This window comes from Venturia canescens, chromosome 4, assembly GCF_019457755.1.
Source record: "Venturia canescens isolate UGA chromosome 4, ASM1945775v1, whole genome shotgun sequence".
Taxonomy (NCBI): domain Eukaryota; kingdom Metazoa; phylum Arthropoda; class Insecta; order Hymenoptera; family Ichneumonidae; genus Venturia; species Venturia canescens.
Window position 1 is genome coordinate 20,234,946 of NC_057424.1, and position 16,774 is coordinate 20,251,719.

At 40.4% G+C, this 16,774-nt stretch overlaps 2 protein-coding genes across 7 annotated transcripts in view; one reads left to right on the plus strand and one right to left on the minus strand.

The window, feature by feature from the left end:
- The window catches only part of LOC122409900 (glucose dehydrogenase [FAD, quinone]-like), an 89,298-nt gene extending 72,642 nt beyond the window's left edge, over positions 1-16,656 (plus strand). The window contains exons 1-6 of one of the 5 annotated variants that reach the window (XM_043417799.1): positions 8,204-8,273; positions 9,144-9,360; positions 14,024-14,152; positions 14,280-15,314; positions 15,390-15,760; positions 15,880-16,656. In XM_043417799.1, coding sequence (XP_043273734.1) covers positions 9,153-9,360; positions 14,024-14,152; positions 14,280-15,314; positions 15,390-15,760; positions 15,880-16,029 — 1,893 coding nt within the window. In that variant the 5' untranslated portion in view covers positions 8,204-8,273; positions 9,144-9,152 and the 3' untranslated portion in view covers positions 16,030-16,656. Of the gene's footprint in view, positions 1-8,203; positions 8,394-9,143; positions 9,361-14,023; positions 14,153-14,279; positions 15,315-15,389; positions 15,761-15,879 lie in introns of those variants that run through there. The other 4 variants (XM_043417800.1, XM_043417802.1, XM_043417801.1 and 1 more) reach the window with 4 other exon arrangements.
- Positions 1-16,774, minus strand: part of LOC122409898 (hemicentin-1-like) — a 192,635-nt gene that overhangs the window by 128,927 nt on the left and 46,934 nt on the right. The gene's annotated exons all lie outside the window — the stretch shown is intronic.

The window sequence follows — 16,774 nt, forward strand, 5'->3', positions numbered from 1 at the left end:
CTCTTTCTCTCGCTCTCTCGTTCTCGTTATCTCATCCTCTTTTACTCATCCCTCTCGCCCTTCACATCCATTCTTTACGCTCTTCCTTCTCCCCACACGTACCGATAGCTTCTGAGCGAACATTGCGACCATAGCGGACGAGCATCCTCGCCATTACAATCACCTCCATATGGTATATTTATGTGCGCGCGCGCGCGTGTGTGTGTGTGTGTGTATCTAACCAACGGAAATGTAATAAGCCACATGACTTGTCTGCTACAGCGTACGGTTTCGCCCTTTTCTTTGACACTACTTTGCATGAAATACGTATATGCTACAGTGACATCTTGATGAGGGAAATAGTTGTTGGCAGTGGAGAACTCGAGATCAACTCGAACGATAATTGCGAGCCCGAGTTATTACGATTCGCTCGCCATATTCCCTCCTCCCGATACCCAACCCTTCATATCACTCTCGACCATGCTTCCAACTCGAGAATAACAACCTGAATTGCTACCAACCACTAACCTCCTGGTATTACCTACCCTGCTGCTATTGCTTCACTCTCCACGCTTTACGATCGATAGCTCTCGTTGATTGACGTCCCCGCCAACGTTTGTGCGCCATCCCGACCGGTTGACCATTTGAGGAGACACTGATGCGTCATCCGGAAAATATTGCATTTCGATGAGAGCTTTTTTTCATTCCTCTCGAACGTTATATTTGTATGTTCATTGATACAAGTACCTCGCTTTTTCTCGATTTTAATAGCAAGACGAAAAGCCTTTTTCATCAGTCTTACGCCTTTTTTATTCTCAATAATTCTTAAGCATCGTTCAAATTCTCCATGAAAATATGATGAGACTTAATAACAACGGTTAGTTTAACAAGATTCGATCGTATCTTGTTTCACATCGCGTCTTAACGCAGATTGGAATTAGGGATGCTCGCCCATAAAGTTTCTTCTTGACCGGCGTTGCAGCTTAAGAGAATTTTCGTTCGAGAGGCTGTCGAACTCCGAGGATGGTTATGCAAATCGTTAAAAATTTGGCTACGCGGACACTCGATGTTTTCTTAGGACGTAATCCGATTTTTTCGAAAGTTAACATAAAAGGATTCGTGTCGTTTTTGATAAATTACTCTGCTAATTTATTCACAAAGTAAAAAGACACAACTTTCGCGATATAAGTTTTGGAATATTTTTGGGTCTCTGGAACCCTATATATATATATAGGAATGAAAGTTTGGATTTTTCATCGACTCCCGGTCCACACTTGGGCAAGAAATATCAGAGGAAGCTGCGAGGCAAAAGAAGGGTAAAACGCAGTTGGCAATGAACGACGGTGTGCAACCACCGAAACTTAGCAACGACCGGAAACTCTTGCGAGAATTCTGCGGAGCGAGGCTGGTTTCGGTTAAGATAATATTTTGGAAGGAGGACAATCACCGATGCGCTTCTCACCAAGGTAACGGCCAAAGTTTCCAACATTTTGTTGTCTTTGGCCACACAGCAGAGAATTCAGCTTCGACCAAGAAACTGTTATTCCTGTTTCGCCTCCTGGAATACATAGTGTCTCTTTATACAGAAGCTTTACTCTCAACTATCACCCACCGATTATAACGAAAGCTCCTTTGAGGTTTATCTTCAACTTTTTCTGCTCGTTCTTCAAAACACACAAAGTCGCCTCGAACGTATCAGAACCGCGGAAGTCCATTCTCATTCGTAATTACGGACTACGACATATACGGAATGCATGAGGAAATGTCGATAGCTGCCGATTATACTCGTAAATATAACAAAAAATACGAACTTTCTTCACCTTCTAAACATCGTTGTTGATTTAATATTTTTGCAGCATGCAGCCACAGGGAATTCTCTGACGTGTGTTTTCCATTTTTTTTTCAAAATAGGAAAGATAATTCTGTGCAAATTTTCCGGTAAGCCAGATGACTCACAATCACGTTAATTTCTTCTCCAGAAAGATAAAGTGTTTCTGACAAGAGTGTTAATAAAATTAAAAGAAAAATCCAATCGAATGGTGCGCGTCAACCATTTCGAATCTGCGATGGGTAGTTTGAATAATAGAAAATTCATTAATTTTATATCAATCTTGTTTTTTTTCCAGTAAAAAGTGTTTTGGAAACACTGATCAGTCAATTAATCAGTAAAACAGATGAGATGCGTCACGAGTCTTTTAAATCCGCAATGAAAAACATGATCCCCAATACAACGAGAGTAACACGAGACCATATTGTGTGTGGAACGGAAGGCCCAGATATTAGGAAACGTCTCGGGACGCTCAGATATCACGGTCTGATGTAACTGAGCATTGACTACTCAGAGCATCCCAGAAACTACCTGGAGGCTCAGAGCCACTGATGCAGCCCTTATACCCTGGGGCATACAGAGGAGTGCACTTCGAAGGCGAGTACTGGATCACCTCGAGATATCGTCTTCTCAGTTACGGATATTTCTACCAAAATAAACCAGTGATTGATTTGGTGTGAGAAAAAATTGGAGGAAGAATAAAAGCGAGCAGAAAATACTTGAAAAATATTAGTTTGTACGCGACTGCGTTTGGTGGTGATCGCGATGATTATGGGAGATTTCTATTTCCAGAGGAAAAGCAATAACGAATATTTAATGAAGAAATTCTTGGAGGTTGGAAAAGACGTGAAACTGGATTCGAGCGAATGAATTTGATTCACCATTGTGTGACCTTTTTCATTTCGAGTAGAGCTATTTTGACGAATTCACTTCTACTGAAACGACGAAACAATGGTACAAAGTGCCTCTATATTGGACCCAAATAACATCGATTTTAAATTGAATATATACGTATTTTTCGGAGAAACGAAATGGAGTATTACTCGTTGAGTTTATTGGCTGGAGCATCCACCAAAAAAAAAACAAAGGGTTCACCTTTTCCTCTCTTTTATCTCTTTTATCCGTTCGACACAGCATCTGCTTCCCTCGTATCTGTCGTGTATAGGACCCACGTGGGCTCTTTGTTTTTTCTTTGGCCACTCTTTGTTTCCTCGATTCTTCTTTCTCCTGCTGGCCCTCTTTTATTTTTATTATTTCAAATGTTATTATATACGTATATACATGATTATGCCTCGTTGATCGTAGTTTTTTCTTTCTTCTGTGCGCTTTGTCGCCGGTAAACACTTGCTCTCTTTTTCGATTGTCCTCAGTTTCCCTGTCGACGACAGTCCTCCGTAGCCTCTCTGTATTACTGCAATCGTAACTGTTTTCTTCGCCGGCTCGTTCTTCCCAGCCTCGTGTATTACCCGCGCTATCTCTGTGTCGTCTTCGTGTTCCTATCTGTTTCTTTCTTTTTGTCTCATTCTCTTAACACCCAAGTACTTATCTACAGAAGTTTCAGATGTCTTGAAGCCGAGCGAGAAAGAGAGACTGCTTCGTAAGAAGGGACGAAAGATCACGAGAATAATTGCACGAGTCTATCGGGAGACCATTCAACAAAATAAAACATTAACGTTGGACGTTTCTTTCCGCTCAAACTACCGGATCTGACAGTGATACCGATGCGCTTCTAGTTGCCTCAAATTCAACACAAAATGAGAGAAAATTAAGGCTCGCGATAATTTAGAGAGAATATATTCCGCTGGTTAATTTAGCTGCATTGCTCATGTCGGAAACTCACGTATTAGATGAATTCTCTGCGACAGGGAAGCACTATGCAATGTATTTTGTAGAGACTCCGAGCGGAAATAAAATGGTGACAACGGGCACGGTTTACTATATCGTACTGAGAGGCAACGTTTACTAGAAGTGTGTTACCATATATGCGTTCTCGAGCGAGGGCGGTAAACGAGCGCGTTTAAAGGGTTGTTTGTAGCCTGGTATCATCCTCGCAGTAATAACTTTGTCGTTTGACGATCCACCATGTTATATAATACGCGTATTTCGTACACGATCATTTAGAAACTGCAACAAAATGTTTCTGCCAAATGAGAGGTAATGGAATTTTTCATCTACCATTCCTCCACGCTTTATTTTAATTACGTCCTTATTGCTGCATATTATTTCCCCTGCATTTATTATGCTCGGGCTCGTTTTATCATTCTATGTGAAGGAATCAAATGTACGGATAGCTTCCACTCGACGTGCCTCGCTTAGTAATTCACGACACTTTCAAACAGTTACAAAACCCTCTTTCAAATATTCTTTCGATCAACGATCCATTTTGTTTCTTCTGTCAAAACAATATTTTCAATTCCTCAACAGATTTCGTGGATGCGTGACCAAAAATAGCGAGTTTTTCATTCGAATTACAATATATTTAACAGCTCAATGAACTTATGATTCCACCAACGTTCTAATATCGACTTTCAACAACAGAGGCTCGTGTTCATTACACAATCAGCGCTGCTTCAGTAGCACTAGTCGTTAATTAGGAAATTTCCAATAAGACCATGCACCAATATGGAGGCCAACAAGGCCTCCATGGGGTTTCAAAAGATTACCGGAAACCCAAAGAGAGTCCAAAAGCTGGTTGTACTTCCGTTCTCAAATTGATCGCTCTCCAATTATCATGTACCCATTTCGTCTATTCCGCATTGTATTCTGAAGCCTGCACTGTTAGATGATTAACGAAAGTGGAGAGCATGCCGGATATGAAAATGGTACCTGAATTTGAAGCCTAATGAATGAATTGAAAACTATTCGATTTTAAAAACGATTGACAGAGAGCGACGAGAAATATTGAAACGGTGAATTCCCATCGTCACATTGTCTCCATTTTTCGAGATGAGTTATTGTTATTGCGCATCTTCGATTCTAGGCATGAATTAGTGTTCGATACCATTGGGATTATCCCACGTATCGCAACGTCTTTGCTATTGTTCCATGTTTTTCATCGACGCATCACCAGCTCCATTAGAGACCCACTGTACCCATCCACACTTTAGCGTTTCTTCTCGAAGAATATTACATCAACGATCAATGAGTTACGTAGTTTTATTGAGCTACATGAAATAATGCTCATCGCCATACGGATGTGCGGATCGCTAATGGAATAATTGCTCGAGTGTTCTATCGAAGGCTTCTCTAAACTGAATATGAAAAAAACGATGCTACGCCGCACATTCCTTCAGAGTAAACGGAGTCCGGAAATATTGTGATCGATAGTTTACGATAAGCAGACATGTAATTATCGGAGTTGAGTGTTAAGTGAAGATCGTGCGGCGTCGAGAATCCACGTTTAATGTACCCGGCACAAGAAGTGAGAGATTAGAATCTCCGATGGCTGGATAACTCGACGAGAGATTCATCGGGAACCCATCACCTATAATGACGATATATATTGATGATTAGACAGTAGTGATGGTCGTAGTAAAAAACGTCTGCGATGATCGATTAGTGGAATTTCAAAAATAATAAAAAAAGAAAAATAAAAAAAATAAAAAATAAAACAGAAAAAAGAAAAACCACTAAAGTCATAGCAATAAATCTTGATAATGGTAGTACGTGAGCAATGACACGTTGGAAATTCACACTTCCATCTTGAGATAATCTCCTTTCTCGAGTGTCACTATTTTCTTCGAGCATTGTTACGAATCTATCGATTTCCGCCGGCGTTTTTGCTGGCCAGATTATCAGTGTTTGAAAAGTTGAGTTTTAAAAATATTTCTTACAAAGAAATTTGTCGTTTAAGAAAAATAGATAATTGTTGGAGAAGCCGCTTTTTACGTCACCATTTTTTATACATCGGAGATGGAAAAAAAAATGTTAAATATAAGAAATATGGACGTATGGATAGAGCATTGTCCTTTCGGACACTTTTCGCGAGAAAAACTTTGTAAAAGATCGTACGAGTTTTATACAGGTGTATTATTTCTTTCTCGACACTCTTTCGTAACGGGCGAGAGCCCACGCAGAGTGAAACGGACGTACTCCACTTATGATTTATGATGGTTATGACGTTATATACATGGACTTTGTCGAGCCCCGATGTGGCTTCCCTATTCGTCGCGACACCGTAGCTATAAAGGGTCCCCGTGGTCCGTGACAAGCGTGAAGAAAAAACCGGATACTCTATTGTCGCGTCTGGCGTGACGTTTCACGCGAAATATGATTTTTCACGACTCACTGATTTTGGAAAATAGTGCTGCAAACATGCGGAGTTTCGAGGCACGAGAAACCGCTTTGTAAGATGACGAGTTTGTTGCTTGGAAAAAAACGAAAATTTTTGTTTAAATTGAAAATAGTCACAAAGATTTTCGAGTTAGATGAGCTCGGACGAAATAATTTCAACGATATTGCGGGGTTTGAGCTCCGAAAACACGAGACTTTCGTTCAATTGGAACTCGTAGAACTTGACATGACAGAACGACAAGAAACTGCAATAAAATCTGTCATCGAAAGTATCGATGGGGCGGGTATTATTGCGGGCAGTAAAGTTCGCAATGATACTATCATAAATCATAAATATCACATGAGCGGATGATCGTACGATTCGAAATTTCGTGGTCATGCGCGTAATCGACGTGAACAATTGATATTTCTGAAAATGATCGAGCATCAGGCTTCATGGTTCCGGTAATACGTTGATTGAGAGGAGAGAAGTGGGGAAATAGGAGTTTCGGGAGTCTCGAGTGCAACAAATATCGGTAGCGTTTAATTGAGCCGATTGTCCAAACCGCACACACACGATCGGTGAACAAGTCCTCTCGTTGTTTCCTCTTTCGCGTGATCAGGGGAAAACAAACGAGATCGATAGTGCGATCAGTTATTACATCGCTGATAGGAGCACACACCTTTGAGGTAATTTAATGGGGATTTTGGTGCTGTCGATTGGAACACCTGCGTTATCCACGTCCCGGGATAATCTTCCAAATCTCGAACACATTGCCACTTTCAATTACATCGATAAAATGGTGTAAATATAGTCGAGCATATAAACCAGTATCGTCGAACGTCGATGCACTTCTATATACTTTGATATGAATTCGGTTCGAAAATTGCACGCGGTTTTCGTTGACCCGAATTCGAATTACATCGGATGAGGATGTGCGTGTGTACCACCGCCAAGGTAACACAGAGACAGAGAAAGCGAATTTGCTAGGCACAGAAGCGAAAGGCTGACTTGCCTTGACAAAAGCCAATTGCATGATCTCTCACCAAACCACAATGCACTTCTGATCATCGCTCTTTCGCCTCTTCCTGCAACATAACACAATTATTTCCGGCAGACATTTTCGCTGAGCCTGTTATTGATGCAACATCTCACATTCGTTGGAAGCACCGCTGATTATTGGAAATGTTTACGATCAAACTCGCTCGAAAATTCATTCGAAGATTAATGAAGGGATGATGGACGCAAACGCTGTTGACCTCGCGTGAGAGGGTCAAAATTTTGAGTTGTTTTTCAAAAGTTAGCGGTAAAAATGATCTTTAGTTTATATGGGGGATTTCATAATTTTCTATTACGCTTGTAACAGGCCCGTCATACGCGTGGGACATTCGCCTTGACCGATGATCAACGAGCCAGTCGCGTTTTTCCTGTTTATTTAGCGCTATCAGCAGTTTTTGCCAAACTGTTCAATTGATAGATCGTGGGGAAGATATAGAAAATTCGAATTCCCGTTTGTCATGGTTGTAATTCACGTGAAATTAAAAGAAATGAACGTATCGTGACAGTTCGCACTGTTTGAAAACGCTCAGCCGTGACTATCTTGTTTGTTCAGAGCCAAATGATAATTCGTGCGAATGCCCGAAAATTAATTAGATAAGCTACAGCGCAGTATCGACATTCAAAACAGGATACAGCAACGTGAGTAAATGAATCACTACTTTTGATCTATCAACGCGGATACGTAACCGTGATTTCGTCAAAATTACTCATCAGCCAAATAAAGAGACGTTTTTTCTTTTCAATCGCCAATAAAATAATGATTCCCATTCCCATTGTTTCGATCGAGACGTGAGAAAAAATCTACTCGTCGATTCTGACCAGTCCGATGATTTATCGAGTTCCGAGTAATTTCTCCTCGAAGATGATACCTCAGCTATGAATCTGAGAAGGATCATCATCCGAAAAGGGGCTAAAAAAACCCAGAAACGTAAGAGGATATGAAAGCTCTAGAGATAGGTCTATGGACGAGTAAATCGATGAGCAATAAGTTGAAAAAACCGGGGATAAGTCCGGGGTACGTGCTTGGGGTAGGAACGGTGGGAGAAATGAATTATAAAGTGGCTAACGCGGTGAACGGTACTGCAGTGTATCCAAACGAGTCTGAGCTCGATTAAACCTGCGCTGATCGTTACAGTGAGTTTGCAGCAGCGTTGCAACTTATATTAACATACGTATCCCGATACAATAGTTCATTGCTAGTTCTCGTGTTTCGTGGTGGAATAATCGATAGTCGTATTGATCTTGATCTTCGGGGTAATGAAAATAATAAATAATCGTATCTCTATAAAATGTACAAGTGATTCCAAATGAAGTAAAAATTAGTGACTCGAATTTTATAATAAAAAAAAAAAAAAGAAAATTTGTTTATCAGGATGACGAATATTCGAACAGTGATCGTAGCTGTAAATTAAATGGAAATTCACATGGAAGAAGTTGCTGATTTGTCAGCACAATTTTGAAAGTGTTTCCTTGGCCAAACGTTGTGAAATATTTTGATTTGTTTTACGATAAGCATCTACGAGGGGTTCCCGATGGGGGGATAAGATAGTAGATATTTCTTAATAACGTAAATATTTCTTTGATTGAAGATAAATGTATAACGAAGTTCACGTCTACAGCTTTGCTAAAGTTAACGATTTCGTCACGTATTCGTGATCGGGTCATGAGTTTCATTTATTAAACTAAATGTATCTGACTTTTATGGAATCACATGCGGTGACGAAGTGATACCAGCTCGCTTGAGTTACGAAATGTGGATAAAACGTTGATAAAAGGTTTATTATCTTTATCACAACGAGTATTTTCTACTTTTATCTTGACAGTCTTGCGGTTGTTTTCTGGTGCCATGTCAATCTTACCTCGATCATAATTTTTTTTTGAATATTGTTACCAGTTTTTGTTTCTTATCGCTAAGCTCACGATGTTGACACACATTTTTTACTTCCTCGATGATCGTTCATTTTCATATAAATGTGATCGTGCATCAATGGAATGGAATCTAAGTGTTTCAGGATGTCGTACTCTCCGTCAGTTACGCCGGATTGTGCTCAGCCATTTTTGGGACCGAGTCTCGCTCAGTCATGCGGAGGATCACAGTTCCTTGTATTCATGACCCTTCTCGATACTTTTATACGCTCGAAAAAGGAAGTGGCTCAGTTGTGTGAGCGCGTACAACCCGTTGATCCAGCGGACTATTACTATGATTTTATCGTCGTTGGAGGTCAGTGAAAAATCAATATTTCAGCTGAATAATTATTGGCAGTAATTTGTCATGAAACGATTCATCGCTCGTTGATTTTTCCGCTGTGATTATTACCTTCGAAAAAATCGATTATGTCAACGTCGAGTAATTAAAATGTGAAATCCGGAAACTAGGAAAATCTGTTAGTGTGTTTCCAGAGTTTCCGTGAACCTAAAAAAATGCGTCGTCGAGTTTCAACTGTGCCTTTATCGTATACACATACAATTATTTGGTCACGGTAACTCGTCAAACCACCGCGAGCACGTGCCGCCGTGTTGTCTCGTGAGAAAACGGAAGCCCCCCGAGTCTTGATTGCGGACATTGACTGTACTTGATTATAAAACGAGAAAAAGCGAAAGTGCACGGTCAGAGACTCGTCACTGATATTAATTGAATCTCCACGGTAGGGAGCACGAATAACTTTTGTCAGCAGGTTTAATGCATACACTTTTTGAAAAACACAAAACTAGATCGCAAACGAGGCATGAAGAGAAAGTAATACTCATTTTTATTCATATAATGTAAATGATTTATCGAGAGAAAACATGAAACTAGTTCTTTTTTCGATGATCTCCGTTCCATTCAATAAACAAATACAAAATATTTATCAAATTCAATCCCATCGAATGTTCATTGCAGCATAATGCGTGATTTGATGGAGAAAAAAATTAATGGAAGCAACATTTTTCTGTAATGTTTATGAAATGAAAAAATTCACTAAATTCACTCTTTTGACAATCGAGTTTGTACGGTATTCATTTGGTTTGGGGCACACCGTTAGTTATCTTTGCTCACCACATAGAGACACGTACACATTTAATATTTGAACAGTTTGCGTATGCAAATATGTAAATGCATTGGATGTATCAAAGTGTACAGTGAGGCGGATTTGGATGGAAAAGCTGAGGACGCTTTGGGAGCGATTCGTGTAGAAGTTGCGGCAGTTCTATCCCAGCGTGCTCATCTCATTCGGTCTCTCTTTTGTCTCCTATACATTTTACCGATGCTTTTCACAAGTAACGAGACATAGGGCTTGGGGGAACGCTTTGTACGTTTACGGTACTTGTTTGCCTAAAATAAACAAAATTATCACGATTTTGCGACCGATGAACGTTCTCGACGTTTCATACACGTCCGCCCAATCGTCGTTCCTCGATTATTGGACCGTGTCACGTTCACATCAACGCCACCGCTTAAATTCAACCGGGTGCACATAGTTTAGATGTGAAATTAATACAAACAGGTTATTTATTCAAGCGACTAGCGTGATTACTGCGTCATTAATTTAATTCTGCTCAGCCCTTTTCCATCTCTATATCACTCCCCCGCCATCTCTCGCTCTCTATCTGTTTGCTTCTCTGCCACTCCATCCATCCATCTCTCTCTCTCTCTCTCTCTCTCTCTCTCTCTCTTTCGCTTTGGTTCTCTTTCTCTTTCTGTCTACCCACGCACCCGAAATGTTGTTTGCATTCCGTCTAATTTTGAGCAGCGATTCTCATATTATCGTCATACGCAATTATGTATTATTCGACGAGGTGCCCAGCCTACAATTACAGCCACAACTAGTCGCCTCATTTGTACATCGTCTACTGATACTATATCGGTCGCTCCCGTTAATTTTACCACGAATCACATGAGCTGTTCGTAGCTAGAAAATCCAAAGAATGATCCACCCCATTGGCTCGCACGGATAACTTTGTTAGTTGCTGTATTTGCCCATCATATATATTCGTCCCAATTGCTGTAGTTTTGTTTCGCACCGGTTACCCACACTCGGTTTTTATCTCGTTGATCAAACTCCTGCAAAATCATAAATTACTTAATCCAATTATTTTTAGACTCGTCTCTGCTCAATTGGGCTGACAAGCATCGTGTCAAAGTGACGTCTGGAGAAATTAATCTTCAAATTTCTCTCTCTCTCTCCTTTTTCTCTTTTTCTTCCTCTGTCTTCCATGTTCTTTCTTGTCACGGCCAGTGCGCTCAGATAAGGTCTTTAATTTCTTCGGAATTTATCGATAAGTTCATCCAGAAAGAGTACTTCCTCTTACCTTCGTAATGTCTCTCTATCTACCCGGGAAGGCATGCAAAGCTTGCGAGAGTTATAACGAGTTTGGAAAATTTTAACGAAGTGGCCATTTTCATGAAGCTCAACTTTCTCCTAAGCTATGCTCGCCCCAGAGATATTTTTTTCTTGCGCTTGACACATCTTCAACCCTTTTATTGTGCAGATTATTTTCAGAGGAAGAAGGAACAAGAGGAAAAGGAAGCTATTCTTGTTCGAATGCGTACGTTATTTTGTTATGTAATTTTCCGAGGATTGAAATCGTTGAATTGAACGAAAGTTTTTGTTTACGTTACCCACTGTCCGACATTTTTTGTTATTATTTCTTACATTAACTCTCAATTTTATCGAATACGAATGCGCATATTATTCACTTTATTTCGATCGATGAATTCTCAAGTATGCAGAAACAAATGACAATATTTGAAGTTTTAAATGCCTCACAACAGAATTGAGTTTAAGATAAATAAATCGTTGAGAAACTTACAAGGTGATACGAAATTATACGGGACAGTCGCCCACGACTCCACGTATGTCTTCGAGACGTCGATTTTTCTACGAGAATGCGCTGTTGCACGTTTTTATCATCGAGCTATTCTCGTGACCGCATTCACTTTCGAATCTCGGGCGGGAATCGAGCACAACGGTTTCGTCGAGCAAAGTAAGTTTGTCCCCGACATTGCTCATTGTGCATAACACGCATATCGTGCATTCCGTGTAAACTCAGTATTCGGAGCGACAAATTTAAACTGATTCTAATTCATTAATATGTTTTTACTACCGAGATAATCATGCCTAAAAAATTTGTGGTTTACGAAATTGAATGAACTTTCGATGAATGGGTTAAGATGAATTTCCGAGTGTTTATTTTATTTTTTTGAATTACGCACGCAACATTGAATTTTTCAAGTATAAGAAAGTTTCATGATGATGCAATTATGTTGAAATACTCTTATTTAAAAGTTCAACATTGAAATATGCACATGTTTTAAAATCACCTCGAAACATTTGAACGGAGTGATAAACCATGAGTGAGTATTTCGCAAGGCCCAACTTTTGCGTAGCGAATACTTATTCGTGAAACCGAAACCATCGTGGAATCATTGGGTCGTGTCCGCTAATATGAAAAAGTCTTCGTTTCGCTGAGAGCGTTTCGCCTTAAGTGAAAAACGAGTGACTGAAATGTTTCCGCGTCACTCGTTGCTGAACGATAAAATGCATAGTGGACAAAGGCACGACTTCGAGCCCTCAACTTTCGCTCAGAATGAGAAACACCAAGGAATCGTAAATTATTGAAAATTGAAGAGGTAAATAAGAGAGAGAGAACGAAAATGCGGATGAATAAGAGGAGAAATTGAGGGAAACGATAAGCGACGAGTGCTGCAACTTCCGTTGGTTAAATCGGTGTCAAAGTTAAAACTCTTTTCGAAGTGGCACAATTTTTTCTCCTTTTTTTTCCGTTCATTAAAGTCTCGACAATCATTACTCGCCCGTGTGCTCGTTCTCTCAAGGCACGTACCACTTTTTTCGCGAAAATACTGTTCCCGGTATTTGCCTCGATTATTACAACGGAAATAGTTACTCGAAGGTGGAGACTGCATTGCGGCTTTTTAATCACTTTCATTGTGTCTCCGAGATAATAGATCGTTGCGTCAGGCCGTGCTATTTCGATTGGGATGCGATTACTCGTTCCAACATTGAAGAAACTGTTTCTTTCTTGACTCCGTCTCTTTTTGTCTTCGTTCGCTTGGTCTTACCGTTCTAACAACAAACTTTTTTTTTCGGATGTTATGAACTTTCAAGAACATACCTATTAATGTCTACGGTGAACGTTCTAATAATTTTAAAACCACAAACCTTCGCAGTAAAAACAAACACGAAACAGATATCGAAACCTGCTTTTCCCCGAAGTAAAGTTCTCTTCTAACGTTGCTACCAGATAATGACAAAAACTTGAGAATTAACACATTGTCATTTAAAATTATCAACAACTGTATAAAAATAAGACGTTCACTAATGCAGAGGCTCTGACACTTGACACCAGTCAGCTTGAGCGAATGTTGCCTCTTCCTCCTATTTATGCTGTCCAAGATAACTGCGATGTTACTAGTTTACGAGTCCTAAAACAATATACGATTCGTTAGTAAATAAGTAGATAAAAAAAAATTAATTGCCTATTCATTATTCTTTTTACGTCAAGGAGTGATAACTCAATTATTTCAAAGAACCGCATATCGCTAGAGGCGTGTGAGCGTTGTTTTCAATAATAGAGTGTGAACTCCGAGGTTCCTTTCCATAATATCAACTAGGTGAAAGAATCAGATGCTATTTACAATCGTTGCAATTCGCATATTTTTCATAAAGTAGCAACGGAATAAAATTTACATCGCCAATGTTCGATTGTACTTATAGTACACCGTAGATAATAACTTTGTGGGACAAATGACGTGTTGGGTCGATGGCTAGTGATGCATATATGATTATTAACTTGGTAGAACAAGAGAAAGACGATGATGGCGACGTGTTTTTAGGGTTATTCGTGATACAGCGCGAAAAATTAATGTGCACGTGTATGAACAGGTGGTACAGCTGGATCGGTGGTCGCAAATAGGCTGAGCGAGAACCCAAATTGGAAAGTTTTGCTGCTAGAAGCGGGTCCAGATGAGCCTCCAGGAGCTGATGTGCCCAGTATGGTGGCAATGTTTTTGGGCAAGTTTAAATATCTTATTTCTCAGGGCTTCCGTTATCGAGTCGATTAATTTTCGAGTAATTAGCTTGACAGTACACGTTGTCGAGCTAAAGTGTTGAATTAACAAAGTTGAAATATGGGATGCAGGCTCAGAGATCGACTGGCAATACAGAACGACGAACGAGGCCAACGCTTGTCTCTCTACTGGCGGCTCCTGCGGGTGGCCACGCGGTAAAAATCTCGGTGGAACATCTGTCCATAATGGTATGATGTACGTCCGTGGACACGCCAAAGATTACAACAATTGGGCAGCGATGGGCAACTCTGGTTGGTCGTGGTCCGAAGTTTTACCATATTTTATCCGGTCTGAGAACAATGCTGAAGTTGATCGCGTAGGCAGCGTCTTTCATGGCACCGGTGGGCCACTCAACGTTGAGAGATTTCCGTGGCAGCCTCCTATCACCCGGAACATCCTTGATGCCGCCGTAGAAAGAGGTTATGGACTGACGGAAGACCTGGCGGGTGTCAACATAACTGGTTTCACGGTTGCCCAGACGACTAGCAAAGACGGAGTGCGAGTCAGTAGCGCAAGTGCTTTCCTCCGACCAATCAGGAATCGTAGAAATCTTCATGTTGCGCTAAACGCGACAGCCACCAAGATCCTAATTCAAGAGTTCAAAGCAGTAGGAGTCGAGTACGTTCAAAATGGTGAAATAAAAGTAGCCAGATCAGCAGGAGAAGTTGTCGTTTCTGGTGGTGCAGTTGATTCGCCAAAGCTTCTTCTGCTCTCGGGAATCGGGCCGAGGCGTCATCTCGAGAATGTTAACATCCCGGTTGTCAAAGATCTGCCAGGAGTCGGCGAAAACCTTCACAATCACATATCCTACACGCTTTCTTACACCATCGATCAACCGAACGTTTACGACCTCAACTGGGCTTCCGCGACCGAGTACTTGGCCTTTCAAAAGGGCCCAATGTCTTCCACTGGAATGTCACAATTGACCGGTGTCCTCGCATCGAGATACACAACTCCTGATCATCCCGATTTACAGTTTTATTTTGGTGGGTATCAAGCCGCTTGTGCGATTACTGGCGATACCGAAGCCCTTCAGGATAACGGAGTCAATGGAAATCGTCGCAGCATCAGTATTTCACCGACGAATCTTCGCCCCATCAGCAAAGGTTTTATACGCTTTCATCTATTCTTCAACACCAACGAAAGAAAAGTTGTTAATGATTAATGTCAATGGTTTTCAGGCAATCTTCGATTGGCCAGTAACAACCCCATGGACAAGCCGGTAATATGGGGAAATTATCTCAGCGATCCGCAAGAAGTTGCCGTGCTCGTTGAAGGCATACAGTACGCTATTTCGCTGATGAACTCGTCGTCGATGTCTAAGCTCAAAACGAATTTGACCTCGACTCCGATACCCGTGTGCTCACAATATCCATTCACGTCGAATGAATATTGGGGCTGCGCCGTCCGGCAGGATACTGGACCCGAAAATCATCAAGCCGGTTCGTGCAAAATGGGGCCCCCTGAAGACCCAATGGCGGTGGTAGATCCTCAGCTCAAGGTTTATGGCATTCGAGGCTTGAGAGTTGCTGACACGTCAATTATGCCCCAGGTAAACTGATCATTTGATTCCTACGAGGACTATCAATCAATTCACTTGAATTAGCAACTTCGATTTTCCTTTTTTTCCTGCTCATCTGTTATCTGACATTTATGTTACTAATTCAATAGGTAACCTCTGGAAATACTGCTGCTCCTGCTATGATGATAGGCGAAAGAGTTGCGGCGTTCATAAAGCAAGACTGGATAGGACTTCCGGCCCACTGGCAAGGAAAGTTTTGCAAATTCTGTGGACACTATTATGATCACCATAGAGCGTAACTGAGTAGATAACTATTTAGTTCCTAGTCATGAGCAGACGTTGTATCGCGCATTGTTTGTGTTTTAAAAGCTGGTGAAACCAAAAAGCATCAGACTACGCTGTATGCTCACAGTCGTTTTTTTACATAAGCGTTACAGGCAAGTGCATAATAATTCCTGACGTTCACTCCAGCCATCAGGCTACTCGAAATGATCAAAATAATGTGGCAAATATGTCCATTGAAACATATTAGTGTAAATATTTTAATAAACGCATATGCACATGTTCAGTCTTTACGAAGACATCAAAGAGTAACAAATATAAAGTTTATGTATCTTTATGTATTCAATTTCCCAAAAACGTCTTCACCTGACAAAGCAATTGTTTTCAATGTTAATATAAAAAAAATCGATTCATTTATATTCGTTAACAAATTTCATAGTCAATTCTCTAACCATAGAATTTGATTAATTTTTAGAATCACACGTTCATTCTTTGCTACCTCAGTATTTGTCCCATTCACCAAACATGTTTTCTTTTTGATTGCAATTACTCGGATACATTCACAGAATATTTGAAGAATTATCACTGCAATTAATCTATGTATTGTATCAACTGCTTGGCAAATAAATTTATGATTCTATAAAGGCCCGACTCTTTTACTTCGCATGGATTTATTGAATTTACGATGACTATTCAAACGGGAATCAATTACATTCGTGCAAAGTACGATTTCGTCAGAATTTCATTTAATTTTGTGTATCC